Source organism: Heterodontus francisci, chromosome 48 (assembly GCF_036365525.1).
Source record: "Heterodontus francisci isolate sHetFra1 chromosome 48, sHetFra1.hap1, whole genome shotgun sequence".
Taxonomy (NCBI): domain Eukaryota; kingdom Metazoa; phylum Chordata; class Chondrichthyes; order Heterodontiformes; family Heterodontidae; genus Heterodontus; species Heterodontus francisci.
The window spans coordinates 13,791,621-13,810,507 of NC_090418.1; the positions used below are offsets into that span (position 1 = coordinate 13,791,621).

The 18,887-nt window shown below is 43.8% G+C and overlaps 1 protein-coding gene across 1 annotated transcript in view; it reads left to right on the top strand.

Moving 5' to 3' along the window:
• LOC137357574 (misshapen-like kinase 1) overlaps positions 1-18,887 on the top strand; it is a 264,262-nt gene that overhangs the window by 229,636 nt on the left and 15,739 nt on the right. The window contains 4 exon segments of the mRNA XM_068024008.1: positions 1,594-1,737; positions 2,413-2,547; positions 9,304-9,404; positions 18,273-18,422. Coding sequence (XP_067880109.1) covers positions 1,594-1,737; positions 2,413-2,547; positions 9,304-9,404; positions 18,273-18,422 — 530 coding nt within the window.

Below are 18,887 nucleotides of genomic sequence, written 5' to 3' on the forward strand. Positions count from 1 at the left end.
GCTACCCCACACACAGGCGCACACATGCATAGGACAAATTTGTCGATAGAGAAGATGAAAAGGGTGAAAATCCTGGAATCTTTAAAACAAAATGAAATGGGAGGACTTATGTGGCTTTCTGGATGGGCTCATTGGCCTTTGCAATCTAAATATTTTGAGACTTTTTTTGAGTAACAATTTAATCTTAGGTTGAAATGTTGGACATCTGGAAGCGTTAGCCTGTCCTTTTTCTCTATGGTTACTGAGACCTTTAAGTAAGGTAGACAAAGAAATGCTGTTCCCATGAGCTGATGGTACAAGGGCTAGGGGACTCAGATTTAAAGTTTTGGGCAAGAGATGCAGGGGATTATAAAGAAGAACATTTTTTGCACAGTGATCAGTAGTGACCTGGAACTCGCTGTTTACGAGGGTGGTGGAAGCTGAGATGATGAATGATTGATTTCAAAAGGAAATTGGATGGGCACTTGAAGATAAACTTGCAGGGCTACAGGTATATGGAAAGGAATGGGACTGATTGAATTGCTCTGTAGAGAGCCAGCATGGACTCAATGGGCCAAATGGCCTCCTGTGCTGTAATGGTTCTGCTGTATATTTCTTGCATTTTTACTTTTTATCTGATTTATGACTGTAACTATGGTTACATTGATCACTACAGCATGAAATTACTTTGTACAGTGGAACAGAGTGATTAGATAGATTGTTCACCAAAATCTTCACATTAGCTCCTCAAATATAAGTCTGACCTTTCTGAAAATAGAATCTAATAGAAAGATGGCATGAAGCTTTTCGCTATATCATTGAGGCCTTTTTCACACGAAAGTTGACATTTCTTCCTTTTGCTACTTGATACGGTATTGTAGTGGTCAGGTGTTTTGGGATTCCAAATCCGACCTGTTATTGGGTTGCAAGGTTTACATTATAATAGTGCAGCCCAGCTCCAGCAGTGAACTTTAATAGTGGGGCCATACCAGCATCAGTTGCACAGTACAGAGGCGCATGCACTGCAGTGGACCATAGTGATGGGAATGATGGTTGCCAGTTTTGAGCTTTAGCATAGACAAGAACTCATTCTTTAAGCTGACACTCTCAGTGGAGTGCAGAGGGAGTGTTACAGTGAGAGATACAGTCTTTCAGGTGGACATTAAACTAAGGCCCTACCTGGCTGTTCATCTGGTTGTAAAGACATTCTGGACTATTGAAAGAAGAGCAGGAAGTCCTGCTGGCATTCTGGCCAATATTCATCCCTCCACACCCCTAAAAAACAGATTATCTGCTTATTTATTTGCTGTTTGTGGAACCTTGCTGTGTGCAGATGTATTGGGTGCAATGAAACAGTAGTTGTAAATCACTTGATGTTCTGGGGATGTGAAATTAGCTATTTAATGCAAGTTTGTTCAATATTTTTCACTTTCATACACCTTTTCTCCTCACTTTTCTCACACTCTTTATCCCTTCTTACTCATTTTTTTTCTCCTCTCTTTTCTGTTTCTCTCTCAATCTTTTGGTGATCTGCAGTCATTACTGCATTAGCAAAGCTATTCTTTTCCGATTGTTCTGTGTCTTGTTCACTGTGCATTTTATGCTTTGCTAAAGGTGTGAATCTGCTGGTGGGAACAGAGAACGGGCTCATGCTACTTGATCGTAGTGGGCAGGGAAAAGTGTACAGCCTCATTAGTCGCCGCCGCTTCCAGCAGATGGATGTCTTGGAAGGGTTGAACCTCCTCATCACTATATCAGGTGCATAAAGTTCAGATTTGGAGTTTGAAGTAACTGCTGCACACTGACATCCAACCTGTGAGCTTCCAGTGTAAACTGGAGGTGGGCGACTGGAATGCAGTGATATCAAAGAGCTGGGGATTTTTAGCTGAGCCCAATCATCATTTCACTTGACATCCATGCACAGCACCTTCCACTAAGCCTCAATGGGCAGGAATTGGGAACGAGGATGTATTCTGATTGTTTTATTTCCCCAACATTTCGATTCTGGACACTGGGACCAAATGCAGCACCACAGCCAAGATCAGGCAGTCCAGTAAAGATCAGGAACCCAAACATTTTCCATTCCCAGAGCAAGCTACATCTCGATTGATATTACGAGCAGCACATTGTACTGCAGCTAACCACATTAGGGTTTGGACTGGTAAGACACTGGCTGAGCTGCCACGTTGAGACAGCTCGAAGAAGCCAGAGCCCTTCCCTTAACGGGAGGGACAAACAACCTGTGCCAGCCATACAACATCCCAGCACCACCATTGTAGGACACGTTTCTACTTTATCCACACAATGTGGGGATCTCTAGTGAGGTTTCAGAAGAGGGAAGAAAGGGAAGAGTAATTTTTCCTTGCTGTTAAGAGAAATTGGCAATGTTTGATCAGCGAATGAGCTGTATTATATTTCAACTATTATACCTAGGTAAACGGAACAAGCTACGTGTGTATTACTTGTCCTGGCTGCGGAATAAGATTTTGCACAATGACCCAGAAGTGGAGAAGAAGCAGGGTTGGACCACGGTGGGAGACATGGAGGGCTGTGTGCACTACAAAGTGGGTAAGTAAAGAGTTGAGCACCGATAAGATGCAAGTAGACCAGATTCCTGGCATATTTTGGTCCTAAAGAACTCTCTTGATGCTTGTGCTGAATGGCATTTGATTGTTTGCTGCCAAATGTGGCTCTGGCAACCAGGCATTCTGGATGGGAAGCGCTAGCCACAACTTTAACATTTCTTTTAATAAGCCCCATTTTGACCTTGGTTCCATGAGCAAGTCGCCAGTCAGTGGTTCGGCAGATGGAGGCCCAGCTACATTGAAAAATTTGATTTTGGCAATAACCCATGAGTTTGACTCAGACAGAGAGTCCTTGTTGACTGCAAACAAATTATTTGTTCGAAGCTTGGGCAAGAAATTGAGTCAGTAGGATATAGATAAAAATGAGTGAAGAACCGATACCTGACACGCTTTACTTGATGGTGGGGATCGTCTACTAAATACGGTCAGGGAGGCAAAAGCATTGTACCTCAAAATAAATTAGATGCAATGGGGAGGGGGGGTCTTCTAATGTACGTGAGGAATGAATGAGGTGGACTGAATGGCCTTTCCTTATCTCTGACTGATGCCCTAGAGATTAATGGGGTAGTTTTGACCGAACCCATGGGCTTGGGTGGAACTCAATGCAGAGTAAAATTGGACAGGGTAAAAAGCAACATTACACCCGATTTCCCATGGGTGGGTTAGTATAAGATTGTCCAGCTATCTTATCAACAGAAGGGTTTTCTTCACCAATTTCTTCCCTTTCGTCCTCTCTTGGGATGAGAGGGCTGACCGATGATGAGAGATTGAGTAGAATGGGCCTATATTTTCTAGAGTTCAGAAGAATGTGAGGTGATCTCATAGAAATGTATAAATTTCTTAGAGGGCTTGACAGGGTAGATGACAGGGGTTGTCCACTCAGGACTAAGAGGAGAAATTTCTTCAAGCAGAGGGTTGTGAATCTTTGGAATCCTCTACCCCAGAGGACTGCGGGTGCTCTATTACATAAGAAATAGGAGCAGGAGTAGGTCATTCGCACTTTCGAGCCTGCACCACCATTCAATAAGATCATGGTTGATTATCTACCTCAACTCCATCTTCCCGCACTATTCCCATATCCCTTAATTCCCTGACTGCCCAAAAATCTATCAATTTTTGTTTTGAATATACTCAACAACTGAGGTAGAGAATTCCAAACATTCACAATGCTTGAAGTAAAGAAATTTTTCCTCATCTCGGTGCTAAATGGTTGACCCCTTTTCTGAAACTGTGACCCCTAGTTCTAGACTCTCAGCCAGGGGAACCATCCTTCCAGCATCTACCCGAGAGGCTCCTTAGAATTTTATATGTTTCAATTAGATCGCCCCTTATTCTTAATTTTAGGGAATATAGGCATAGTCTACTCAATCTCTCCTCATAGGGCAATCCTCTCACACCAGGAATCAGTCTAGTGAATCTTTGTTGTACTGCCTCTAAGGCAAGCATATCCTTCCTTGAGTAAGGAGGCCAAATATGTACACAGTACTCCAGGTGTGGTCTCACCAACTGTATATAACTGTTGTAGGATGTCTTAACTCTTTTACTCGAATCACTTTGTAATAAAGGTAAACATACTATTTGTGTATCTACTATCAGTGTATTAACACCTAATCTGTACTAATGCTTTGTCTTTCAACACACCATTAACATATTGTTTGCCTTTGCTCCGTGACCTTTTGGTCAGCTATGTGGCCTGGTCCAATCTAGACCTCCTTTGTTATCTCTTGCTCCACCCCCACCTCACTTGCTTATAACCTGTGACTTTTCTAATATTTGTCAGTTCCGATGAAGGGTCACTGACCCGAAACGTTAACTCTGCTTCTCTTTTCTCAGATGCTGCCTGACCTGCTGAGTGGTTCCAGCATTTCTTGTTTTTATTAAACATGCTATTTGCCTTCCTAATTGCTTGCTGTACTTGCATGTTAACTTTCTCTACAAGGACACCCAGGTCCCCTTGAATACCAACATTTCCCAGTCTCTCACCATTTAAAAAAAAACTTTTGGATTTTCGATTTTGCCTACCAAAGTCGATAACTTCACACTTCCCCACATTATATTCCATCTGCCATGTTCGTGCCCACTCACTCAACCTTATATCCCTTTGCATTTTTGCATCCTCCTCACGGCTTACTTTCCCACCTAATTTTGAAATGTCAGCAAACTTGTATTCATTACACTCTGTCCCTCATCTAAGACATTGATATAGATTGCAAATAGCAGAGGCCCAAGCACTGATCCTTGCAGTACCCCATTAGTTATAGTTTGCCAACCCAAAAATTGCCTGTTTATCTTGATCTCTGTTTCCTGTCCGCTAACCAATCCTCAATTCATACTAATTTATTACCAATCATATGAGCCCTAATTTTGTATAGTATCCTCTTGTGTAGCATCTTGTCAAATGGTTTTTGTAAATCCAAATACACTACATCCACTGATTTCCCCCTTACCTGCACCTCAGCCTCAAAAAACTCTTAACAGATTTGTGAAACATGATTTCCCTTTCATAAAACTGTCTTGGCTATGCCTAATCATATGATTTTCTTTGTGCCCTGTTACCAGTTCCCTAATAGATTCCAGCATTTTCCATACTACTGATGTCAGGCTAACTGGCCTACAGTTCTCTGTTTTCTCTCTCCCTTTTTGAGTAGTAGTTTGCTGCTTTGCAATCCATTGGGGACTGTTCTAGAATCGAGGGAATTCTCTTTCTTTCTTATCAATTTCTTGGTCATCCTTTGCTGAATTCTAAAATCCTCCAATGCTCAGGCTTACTACTGTCTTTGACAATATTACAAGCCTCTTCCATTAATCTGATACTAACTAACTTCTCTTGATAGCCAAGGTTGCACCACTTTTCCCATGGGATTTTTTATTCCTTAAGGGAAAGTATATTTGTTGCAAATTATGAATTCTTTAAAAGTTTGCCATTGCTTATGTACCATTAAATCTTTCAGTATAATTTTCCAATCTACTTTAGCTAACTCAACCATCATACCTACATAGTTTGCTTTGTTCAGACTTAAGACCCTAGTTTCTGACTTAACTAAATTCCTTTCAAACTCAATATAAAATTCCATCGTATTACGATCACTCTTCCCTCGAGGCTCCTTTACAGCAAGGTTATTAATTAGTCCTTTTCTATTGCATAATACAAGATCTAAAAGCATGTTTTCTAGTTGGTTCCTTGACATAATGATCTTGAAAACTATCTTGTATGCATTCCATGAACTTGTTCTCCACACTATTGCTGCAAATTTGGTTTTCCCAGTGTATATGAAGATTAAAGTCCTCCATGATTACAATATTACCCTTATTATATGCACCTCTAATTTCCTGATTTATATTCTGCCTGATACTACAACTACAGTTAGAGGGCCTGTAAACAGCTCCCAGCAGTGTTTTCTGACCCTTGTTGCTTCTTAGCTGAAGCCAAATTGATTCTGTCTTGATTTTCCAAGCCAAGATCCTTCCTCTCTACTGTCTTTATCCTATCCTTTATCATCAGGGTTACCTGTCCTCCTCTTCCATTTTTCTTATCTTTTCTAAAAGTCAAATATCCTGGAATATTTAGCTCCAAATCTTGGTCACTCTGCAACCGTGTCTCCATAATGGCTATTGGATCAAACCCATTAACTTCTGTCTGTGCTATTAATTTATTCTGTTGTGAATGCTTTGTGCATTCAGATGTAGTGCTTTTAGCATTAACTTTTTTTCTGTTTTTCCCTTATGTTACTTGAGTTAATAATGGTCTGTTACCTTTGTTAAGCTCTCTGTCCCTTCCTGACCCACTCTGCTTATTTTTACCCAAATTGCTACTCTGCTGTATAGCCTTGACATGTCTTGTATGGCTTTTGACCTACATGACCCACCTTTCACTTGTTTAAAGCACAGCCTACTGTCCTATTTACTCAATTTTCCAGGGCACTGGTCCCAGCCCCATTTTACTTGAAGCCCTTCCCAATGGAACAGCTCCCTCTTTCCCCAGTACTGGTGCCAGCCATCCATAGAGAGAAACCCCTGCCTTCCATGCCACTCTTTCAGCCATGCATTTAATCTTCTAATCTGTTTTATCCCTATGCCAGTTTGCCCGCAGCTCAGGTAACAATCTCTAAGGTTCTGCATTTTAATTTAGACCAGTTACCCTCAAACTCTCTCAGCAAAATCCCATTCCTAGTTCTACCAATGATGTGGGTTCCTATGTGGAGCAGAACAACTGGACCCTCTTCCTCCCACTCCAAATTCTTCTGCAGCCATGAGGAGATGACTTGAACCCTGGCACTGGGCAGACAGTACAGCCTGTGGAATTCCCGATTGCAGCTGCAGTGATCTGTATCTACCCCTCTCACTATACTACCACTGCTGCATTCTTTTTCACTCCCCCCACTTGAATGGCCATCTGTACCACGGTGCCATGGTCAGTTTGCTCATCGACCCTGCAGAGTTTGCCCTCAGGCAGGAAAAACCTTGTGTTGGATAAGGGCAAAGGCCAAGGTTCCTCCAGCACTGCACCTGGGGTTCCCTTACTTGGCTGACTTGCAGTCACACCCTACTGTTGCTAACCACTAACCAGACCGGCACCATGACCTAACCTAAAGTGTGTGACAGCCTCCTGGATCAAATTGTCCAGGTAACTTCCGCCACCCTGCCATCCGATGCCTTGCAATGTCTACACTTCAGACCTCAGCTCAGCAACTCTGACCTGAAGTTCTTCAAGGTACACTTACTGCACATGTGGTTATCCGAGATCCCATGCTGGCCACAAACACCCATGTGCTGCCTTAGCAACAAACCACTGCACTACCATCCCTATATAACCTTGTTTTATTAATTGATATTAAATTAAAATTAGGAGTTCTTTTTAAACTGCTCCGTCTCCCGCTCTTTTACTCTGCTCCTTGTTTGTGTTTATCAGCTTATTTTCTTATTTACTTAAGTCTTATTATCTCATAGAGTTATACAGCACAGAAACAGGCCCTTCGGCCCATCGTGTCTGCGCCACCCATCAAGCACCCATTTTTCTATTCCCATTTCTAATCCCATTTTCCAGCACTTGGCCCGTAGCCTTGTATGCTGTGGCGTTTCAAGTGCGCATCTGGATACTTCTTAAATGTTGTGAGGGTTCCTGCCTCTACCACCCCTTCAGGCAGTGTGTTCCAGATTCCAACCACCCTCTGGGTGAAATTTGTTTCCTCAAATCCCCTCTAAACCTCCTGCCCCTTACCTTAAATCTATGCCCCCTGGTTATTGACACCTTTGCTAAGGGGAAAAAATTTCTTCCTATCTACCCTATCTATGCCCCTCATAATTTTGTATACCTCAGTCAGATCTCCCTTCAGCCTTCTTTGCTCTGAGGAAAACAACCCTAGCCTATCCAGTCTCTCTTCATAGCTGAAATGCTCCAACTCAGACAGCATCCTGATCAATCTCCTCTGCACCCTCTCCATTGCAATCACATCCTTCCTTTAGTGTGGCGACCAGAACTGTACACAGTACCCCAGCTGTGGCCTGACTGGTGTTTTATACAGCTAGTTATGTGTGTCAGATTTTAATATATTGAAAATTCAGAATGCTTTAATGCTAGTTCATTTTAATTTTATCCTCTTAGATCTGATTAAACAGTAATAATAAATAATTAATTAATCAAAACATTATTAATAATAGTGTACACTTGGTTATAAAATAAATTGATCACTTAGCTGTAGTTCATTGGGCTGTACCACTCCTCTGCTGTTACTTCACATTTAGAATTTTTTTCCCCAGATTCTTACCTGTGTCACAGAGACCATTGTTACCGCTCTTCTTGCAATTTATATTTACATTTGAGACTGAGATCATTAGACACTAGGGGAATTAAGGGATAGGCCAGGAAAGTGGAGTTGAGGTATAAGATCAGCCATGATCTTACAGAATGACGGAGCAGGCTTGAGAGCTCGCATCGTCTATTTATGTTCCCTCCTAAAGGACCTAATTTCTTGTTGGCGACCCGTTCCACAGCTGACAGGCACTCTGCACCTCACCCAGGTGAGCATTGTTCTTGTGTGAGTCTGTACTGTGAGTGTCAATGAGCTATTGGCCCAGTAGCATTACATTCAAGTCTGATTCTGCTTTCATTTTACACCCACAGGCACTGATTTTTCCTTCTAACCTCGGCTAATTATAGTATCTCGAGAGGAGCCTTGGCTAATTTGTCTCCCTCACCTTGGCCAATTATAGTGATCCAGCTACAGCTGAGATGAGTAAATCCTGCAGAGACCCCAGATCAAACCTGAGAGATCTTCCTTTTCATATGGTTCAGCTTCTCAGTGCATTAACTTAAGCATACTGAAGATGTTGGAAATCAAAATAAAAACAGGAAATGCTGCAAATACTCAGCAGGTCAAGCAGCATCAGAATGTCTCAGGTCATTGACTTTTCATCAGAACCTTCCTCTATCAGGCTAGCAACCTGAAATGTTAACTCTGTTTCTCTCTCCACTACTTTTTATTTCAGTCAATTAACTTGTTGCACCATGTGGAACATGAAGCATTGTAGATTTCTTTTGCAATATATAACATACACTGCTGTGCTTTTGTGAATGGTCTGAATTCGTCCCATTTCCTTCCTATCCCCGGAGAGAGAAGACGGGCCTGATTGAGAATGCACACTATTCCCGGCCGCATGGGATCAGGTTTCACATCTTGAGAACTTGAATTTCATGGAAGACAAGTGAGATAACCTTTGCAATGTTTTGTTTTCTTCGCAGTGAAGTACGAGAGGATCAAGTTCCTGGTTATTGCTCTGAAGAACTCGGTTGAGGTGTACGCCTGGGCCCCGAAGCCTTACCACAAGTTCATGGCATTCAAGGTCAAGTTTTGTTTCGCTACGGATTTCTCCGGAATAACCTCCACCCTAATAGTCAATGCAAACCTGTAATTATTGCATATAGTGTGTTTTGATTCAGGAAAATATTAGCGCTAGAAAGAGAGAATGTCCTTGAGGGGCCAAAGACAAGAATCTATTTGGTTGCAGTTAAGAAACAATAGAGGCGCTATTACAATACTTAGTGTATTGCCAAATGGGAAGCAGATGCAAGTGTAGATTTGTGAGGAAATTACTGAGGGGCATGATCCAGAGAGTAGTGATAATGGGAGACTTTAATATTGAATGGGGCAGTGATTGTGTCCAGGACAGAGAGGGGAGGAATTTCTAAGTGTGTTCAGGTGAATTTTCTTGATCAGTACATTTCCCGCCAACAAGAAAGGATCTAGTCCTGGGGGGAATTAAGTGGGTCTAGTGAAGAATGTCACAGTGGAAGAGCATCTCTGGAATTAGACTATTATGGACATGGACAAGGAGCAATCTAGAATAAAAATACTTACCAGAAGGAGGGCTTATTTCAGTGAATTGAACAGAAATTTGGCCCGAGTAAATTGAGGTTAGAGACTGGCAGGCAGAAATGTAATGGAGCGATGGGCAGCTTTTAAAGAGGAGATGTTTCGGGTGCAGTCTAGATACATTCCCATGAGGGGGGAATAGGACGGAAACCAAAGCCCTATAGAATAAATGTCTTTACATCTAAAATTATTAAGGAGCTTGACAACATAGATGCTGGGAGGATATTTCCCCTGGCTAAGGAGTGTAGAACTAGGGCCACAGTCTTAGAATAAAAGGCCGGCAATTTACAACTGAGATGATAAATTTCTTAACCCAAAGGGTTATGTACCTTTGGTATTCTCTACCTCAGAGCTGTAGATGCTCAGTCAATGAGCATATTCAGCTGCAATGACTTGTATTTATTTAGTGCCTTTGACGTAATAAAATGTCCCAAGGAACTTCACAGAAGCAATATAAAACAAAATATGACACCAAGCCACATAAAGAGATAATAGGGTAGATAACCAAAAGCTTGGTCAAAGAGGTAGCTTTTAAGGAGTATCTTAAAGGAGGAAAGCGAGGTAAGAGATAGAGAGATTTGGGGATGGAATACCAGAGCATAGAACTTAGGCAGTTGAAGGCACAGCCACCAATGTAGGAGTGATTAAAATCAGAGATGCTCAAGTGGTTGGAATTAGAGGAGTGCAGATATCTTGGAAGGGTTGTAGAGCTGGAACAGGTTGCTGAGATAGCGAGGGGCCAGGCCATGGAGGGATTTGAACACAGGATGAGAATTTTAAAATCTCGGACTTGTTTAACTGGGAGCCAGTTTAGGTCAGCAAGAACAGTAGCGATGGGTGAACAGCAGTTAGCATGAGTTAGGACACAGGCAGCAGAGTTTTGCATGACCTCAAGTTTACGGAGGGTAGAATGTGGGAGGCCGGCCAGGATTGCATTATAATAAAAGCAAAATACTGCTGAATGCTGGAAATCTGAAATAAAAACAAGAAATGCTAGAAGTACTCAGCAGGTCTGGCAGCATCTGTGGAGAGAGAAGCAGAGTTAACGTTTCAGGTTAGTGACCCTTCTTCAGAACTGGCAGATATAAGAAATGTAAAAGATTTTAAGCAAGTAAAGTGGGGGTGGAGCAAGAGATAACAAAAAAGGTGTTGATGGGACAAGGTCACAGAATAGCTGACCAGAAGGCAACCAAAGGCAAACAATATGTTAATGGTGTGCTGAAAGACAATGCATTAGTACAGATAGGGTGTTAATGGACAGAAAACTGAACAGCCACAAGCACAAACATGAAAACAAAACAGTGGGTAGGCACAGTAGAAACAAATTGAAGAAACTAAAATAAACACAAAAAAGAAAAAATAACTAAAAATAAACGTAAAACGGGGGGCCCGTCATGCTCTGAAATTATTGAACTCAATGTTCAGTCCGGCAGGCTGTAGCGTGCCTAATCGGTAAATGAGATGCTGTTCCTCGAGCTTGCGTTGATGTTCACTGGAACACTGCAGCAATCCCAGGACAGAGATGTGGGCATGAGAGCAGGGGGGTGTGTTGAAATGGCCAGCAACCGGAAGCTCAGGGTCATGCTTTCGGACAGAGTGGAGGTGTTCTGCAAAGCGGTCACCCAGTCTGCGTTTGGTCTCCCCAGTATAGAGGAGACCACATTGTGAGCAGTGAATACAGTATAATACATTGAAAGAAGTACAAGTAAATCGCTGCGACACCTAAAAGGAGTGTTTGGGGCCTTGAGTAGTGAGGAGAGAGGAGGTAAATGGGCAGGTATTACACCTCCTGCAATTGCAGGGGAAGGTGTCTTGGGAAGGGGACAAGGTGGTGGGGGTAATGGAGGAGTGGACCAGGGTGTCGCAGAAGGAACGATCCCTTCGGAATGCAGACAGAGGAAGAGAGGGGAAGATGCCTTTGGTGGTGGCACCATGCTGGAGGTGGCGGAAATGGCGGAGGATGATCCTTTGGATATGGAGGCTTTTGGGGTGGAATGTGAGGACAAGGGGAACCCTGTCACGGTTCTGGGAGAGAGGGGTGAGGGTAAAGGTGCGGGAAATGGGCTGGACATGGTTGAGGGCCCTGTCAACCACACTGGGGGGGAATCATCAGTTCAGGAAAAAGGAAGACATATCAGAAGCACTGTCATGGAAGGTAGCATCATCAGAGCAGATACATCAGAGATGGAGAAACTGGGAGAATGGAATAGAGTCCTTTACAGGAGGCAGGGTGTGAAGAAGTGTAGTCGAGGTAGCTGTGGGAGTCGGTGGGCTTGTAATGGATATTAGTAGACAGCCTATCACCAGAGATGGAGATAGAGAAGTCGAGGAAGGGGAGGGAATAATGGTCAATGCATTATAATAGTCAAGGCTGGAAGTAACAAAGCTATGGATGAACATTTCTGGGTGGACACCGGCAATGTGCAGAAGTGGAAATGGGCCGTCTTGGTGACGGTGCAGATATGCAGTTGCAAATTCATCTCGGTCACATATGACACCTAAGTTGTGAACAGTCTGGTTCAGCCTCAGGCAGTTCAAGACAGATATTGACATATTTTTGAATGCTAGGGAAATCAAGGGGTATGGAGATAGTGCAGCGATATGTCACTGAGGGAGAGATTAACCATGATCTTATTGAATGAAAGCAGGTTTGAGGGGAGGATTGGCCTCTTCCTGCTCCTATTTCTTCTGTCCTTTAAAGCCAGAACTCCCTGGATGACAAAGGAGAAAAAGGGGCCAAATGACAAATACCAGCTTGATAATAGAAGGGAGAATCAGGCTGAATGTAGAAACTGCAGAAAATAAGTGAAAAAGGAAATAAAAGGGACAAAGAGACAATAGAATGGCAGCTAACATAAAAGGAAAACCAAATATCTTCTGTAAACATATTAACAGTAAAAGGGTTGTCAGGAGTGGTGTGGCCAATTAGAGACCAAATTACTAGATCTATTAGTGGAAACAGAAGGCGTGGCTGAGGTACTAAGTGAGCACTTTGTACTCGTATTTGCTGAGGAAGAGGAGGTTGATTAGATTAGAGATACAGCACTGAAACAGGCCCTTCGGCCCACCGAGTCTGTGCCGAACATCAACCACCCATTTATACTAATCCTACACTAATCCCATATTCCTACCAAACATCCCCACCTGTCCCTATATTTCCCTACCACCTACCTATACTAGTGACAATTTATAATGGCCAATTTACCTATCAACCTGCAAGTCTTTTGACTTGTGGGAGGAAACCGGAGCACCCGGAGACAACCCACGCAGACACAGGGAGAACTTGCAAACTCCACACAGACAGTACCCGGAATCGAACCCGGGTCCCTGGAGCTGAGAGGCTGCGGTGCTAGCCACTGTGCCGCCCTAACCTTGACCTTTCATTCTTTCATTCAAGCTTTCATTCAAGGTTGTTGGGGTACTGGGTGAGAGAAAAATAGAGACGGTACTAGAAAGTATGGCAGTACTTAAGTTCAGATTGGATGCTCCCTAGGTTGCTGAGGCAAGGTTTTTATTATTTTGTGATGTGGGCTTTGCTGACGAGGCCAGCATTTGTTATCCATCCCTAATTGCCCTTGAGAAGGTGGTGGTGAGACCCACCTTGAGCTGCTGCAGTCAGTGTGATGTAGCTATTAGGCAGGGAGTTCTAGAATTTTGACCCCATGATGATGAAGGAACAGCGATTATATTTTCAAGTCAGGATGTTGTATGACTTGGAGGGGAGCCTGAAGGTCGGGTTTCTGTGTGCGGCAGCTGCCATTCTCCTTCCAGGCGGTAGAGGTCATGGGTTGGAAGGTGCAGTTGAACTTGTTGAGTTGAGTGCACCAGTGGTGGAGACAGTGAATGTTCGGATACGGTGTTGATTAATCAGGTTGCTTTATCTTGGATGGGGGTGAGTTTTTTGCATATTGTTATAGCTGCACTCATCCAGGCAAGTATTCCACCACACTCCTGACTTGTTCCTTGTAGATGGTGGAAAGGCTTTGGTGAGTCAGGAGGTGAAGGTTAGAACTGGAACCAATCTACAAACTTTTATTTATAGCAAAGCACATTACAAACATGCACCTCATAACCCAATCACCAGTTTCAGTCCCCTATTGATGCCTACCACCTGCATACAATTAAACACAATTACGATCACTTGCAGAATACCCGGCCTCTATGCTGCTCTTGAAGCTACAGGATTTATATGGCTGGTTCAGTTATGTTTCTGGCCAGAAGGATCGAACAGTAAGGCTCGAAGTTGCAGAGTAGCTGGCCACAATTTTCCAATCCTGCTTAAGTATAGGGGTGGTGCCAGAGGACTAGAGGATTACAAATGTTTGCACCCTTGTTCAAAAAAGGGGAGGAGGATAAACCTGCCAGTTACAGGCCCATCAGTTTATCATTGCTGGCAGGGAAGCTTTTAGAAACCATAATCTGGGAGAAAATTAACTAATGAAGGAGTTTCCGCATGGATTTGTGAAGGGCAATAACCGAATAGTGTTTTTTGATGGGACAATGTGAATTAGACCAGTGCAGTCGATATGTATGTGTATATTGACTTTCAAAAGGCATTTGATAATATACCATGCATTAGGCTTCTTAGCAAAATCGAAGCCGTTGGGCTAAAACAGGCAGCAGCAGCAGCATGGATACAAAACTGGCTAAAGGGTAGAAAACAGAGTTGTGTTGATGCCTGTTTTTTTGGACTGGAGGTACATCTGCAGTGGTGTTCCCCACAATTCATTACTAGGACCATTGCTGTTCTTGATGTACATTAATGACTTGGACTTGTGGGTAGTGGGGACAATTTTGATATTTGTAGATGACATGAAACTTGAGATGTTGTAAATGCTGAGGAAGATAGTAAATAGACTTCAGGAGGATATAGACAGGCTGTTGGAATACACAGGCATATAGCAGATAAAATTCAATGTAGAAAAGTGTGAGGCGATGCATGTTTGTAAGAAGAATGAACAAAGACAATACAAGCCAAGTGGTAACATTTTAAAAGGGTTGTAAAAAAAGAGTTGGACCACCCAACATCGACCAAGGCACTGGAAATGACAATGGCAAACCGAGCCCTGTTGACCCTGCAAAGTCCTCCTTACTAACATCTGGGGCTTGTGCCAAAAGTGCGAGAGCTGTCCCACAGACTAGTCAAGCAACAGCCTGACATAGTCATATTCAGGGAATCATACCTTTCAGACAATGTCCCTGACACCACCACCGTCCCACCGGCAGGACAGACCCACCAGAGGTGACGGCACAGTGGTATACAGTCGGGAGGGAGTTGCCCTGGGAATACTCAACGTTGATTCCGGACCCCATGAATTCTCATGGCATCAGGTCAGACATGGGCAAGGAAACCTGCTGATTACCACCTATCGCCACATCTCGGCTGATAAATCAGTGCTTCTCCATGTTGACTACCAATTGGAGGAAGCACTGAGGATAGCAAGGGCACAGAATGCACTCTGGGTGGGGGACTTAAATGTCCATCACCAAGAGTGGCTGAGTAGCACCACTAGTGACCGAACTGGCTGATTCCTAAAGGACATGGCTGCTAGACTGGGTCTGCAGCAAGTGGTGAGGGAACCAAGAGAGGGAAAAATCTACTTAACCTTGTCCTCACCAATCTGCCTGCCGCAGCTGCATCTGTCCATGACAGTATTGGTAGCAGTGACCGCCGCATAGTCCTTGTGGAGACAAAGTCCTGTCTTTACATTGAGGATTCCCACCATCGTGTGGGACACTACCACTGTACTGAATGGGATAGATTTTGAACGGATTAGCAACTCAAAACTGGACATCCAGAGGCTCTGTGGGCCATCAGCAGCAGCAGAACTGTATTCACCCACCATTTGTAGCCTCATGGCCCGGCATATCCCCCGCTCTAACATTAACATCAAGCTGGGGGACCAACCCTAGTTCCATGAAGAGTGCAGGAGGGCATGCCAGGGGAAGCATCAGGCATACCTAAAAATGAGGTGTTAGTCTGGTGAAGCTACAGCACAGGACTACTTGCATACCAAAGAGCGGAAGCAGCATGCAATAGACAGGGCTAACAATCCCACAATCAACGGATCAGATCTAAGCTCTGCAGTTCTGCCGCATCCAGTCGTGAGTGGTGGTGAACAATTAAACAACTAACAGGACGAGGAGGCTCCACAAATATCCCCATCCTCAATGATGGGGGAGCCCAGCATGTCCGTGCAAAGGACAAGGCTGAAGCATTGCATCCTTCTTCAGCCTCCTCCTGAGGTCCACATCATCACAGATCTTCAGCCAATCCGATTCACTCCATGTGATATTAAGAAATGGCTGAAGGCACTGGATGCTGCAAAGACTATGGGCCCTGACAACATTCCGGCAATAGTACTGAAGACATGTGCTCCAGAACTAGCTGCGCCCCGAGCCAAGCTGTTTCAGTACAGCTACAACACCGGCATCTACCCGGCAAGGTGGAAAATTGCCCAAATATGTCCTGTACACAAAAAGCAGGACCAATCCAACCCAGTCAATTACTGCCCTATCAGTCTACTCTCGGGCAACAGTAAAGTGTTGGAAGGTCGACAGTGTTATCGAGATGCACTTGCTCAGCAATAACCTGCTCAGTGACGCTCAGTTTGGGTTCTGCCAGGGCCACTCAGCTCCTGACCTCATTACAGCCTTTGTCCAAACATGGACAAATGAGCTGAACTCTAGAGGCGAGCTGAGAGTGACTGCCCTTGGCATCAGGGCACCATTTGACCGAGTATAGCATCAAGCAGCCCAAGCAAAACTGAAGTCAATGGGAATCGGGGGAAACTCTCTGCTGATTGGAGTCATAGCTAGCACTAAGGAAGATGGTTGTGGTTGTTGGAGGTCAATCATCTCAGTCCCAGGACAGCACTGCAGGAGTTCCTCATAGAAGTGTCCCAGGCCCAACCATCTTCAGCTACTTCATTAATGACCTTCCCTCCATCATAAATTCTGAAGTGGGGATGTTCGCTGATGATTGCACAATGTTCAGCACCATTCGTGACGACTCAGATACTGAAGCAGCCCGTGTCCAGATGCAGCAAGACCTGGACAACATCCAGTCTTGGGCTGATAAGTGGCAAGTAATATTCATGCCACACAAGTGCCAGGCAATGACCATCTCCAACAAGATAGAATCCAACCATCTCCCCATGATATTCAATGGCATTACAATTGCTGAAGCCCCCATTATCAACATCCTGGGGGGGTTACCATTAACCAGAAACTGAACTGGACCAGCCACATAAATACTGCGGCTACGAGAACAGGTCAGAGGCTGGGAATTCTGCAGCGAGTACTCCCCTCCTGACTCCCCAAAGCCTGTCCACCATCTACAAGGCACAAGTCAGCAGAGTGATGGAATACTCTCCACTTGCCTGGATGGGTGCAGCTCCAACAACACTCAAGAAGCTCGGCACCATCCAGGATAAAGCAACCCGCTTGATTGGCAACCCATACAGCACGTTCAAAATTCACTCCCTTCACCACTGACGCACAGTGGCAGCAGTGTGTACCATCGACAACCAATTGCAAAGTCCTACACACAAGAACATGACCAGATAATCTGTTTTGACGTTTGTGGGGCAAATATTTCCAGGGTATTATGTATTATTTTACATTTCCACATTACAGGAAGGGCATAGTTGCTCTGGAGAAAGTGCAGAGGAGATTTGCAAGAATGTTGCCAGGGCTTGCAGCTATAAGGAAAGATTGCATAGGCGAGAGTTGTTTTCCTTAGAACAGAGGAGGCTGAGGGGTAACTTAGTTGAGGTGTACAAAATTATGAGGGGCCTAGATAGAGTAGACAGGAAGGACCTGTTTCCCCTAGCGGAGAGGTCAGTTACCAGAGGACACAGATTTAAGGTGATTGGTAGAAGGGTTAGAGGGGACATGAGAAACTTTTTCACCCAGAGGATGGTGGGTGTCTGGAATTCACTGCCAGGAATGATGGTGGAGGCAGAAACGCTCAATTCTTTTAAAAGGTACCTGGACCTGCACCTGAAATGCTGTAACCTGCAAGGTTATGGACCAGGTGCTTGAAGGTGGAATTAGATTGGGCGGCTAGTTTTTTTCGGCTGGCACAGACACAACTGGCTGAATGGCCTCCTTCTGTGCTGTAATTTTTCTAGGTTCTGTGGCACTGGAAAGAACTTTGAAATAGTGTTGTGGTATCTCTTGGACTTTCCTCCTTGTTTAATGGTAATTTTAATACAGCGATTAGAGAAATGCACTTTATTTAATCAAAACATGCTCGGCACCGTTTAAAAGCATTAATTAATTGTTGAAAGGTATGCTGGAGTGAAAATTTCAATTGTTTCTGTTTTCTTTTCAGTCGTTCACAGATCTGCCTCATAGACCGACATTGGTTGACTTGACTGTAGAAGAAGGTCAGAGGTTAAAGGTTATATACGGATCCAATACTGGTTTTCATGCAGTCGATGTGGATTCTGGAAACGCCTATGATATTTACATCCCAGTGCATGTGAGTTTTAAGGCATTTATATTTATTACTTTTGCATTTTCAAACCACAGGCTGAGAGAGTGCTTTCTATAAATCAGAATTGTGCCTTTTATGGACGTCACTAGGTTTCCTCCACTGTTGGTTGGAAGCAATATAGTTAGGGCAAGGACTTCGCCATCATTCCTGTCAGTGGCATTCTTGTCACTGACCCATTGCAGGCACACATGCAGCTCATTGACGGCGACTATCATCTTGCAGTGGTAGGCCTAGGTCGTAGCAGCCAATGTAGGTGTTCCAATTCTGATGAAAGGTCACAGACCTGAAATGTTAACTGTTTCTCTCTCCGCAGGTGCTGCCTGACCTGAGTATTTCCAGCATTTTTTGTTTTTAGTTTTGTTCCAATTAGTGTTATGTGAGTAGCTACTTGCACTGAACCAATTGCAAAGTCCCACAAACAACAAAATGACCAGACAATCTGTTTTGACG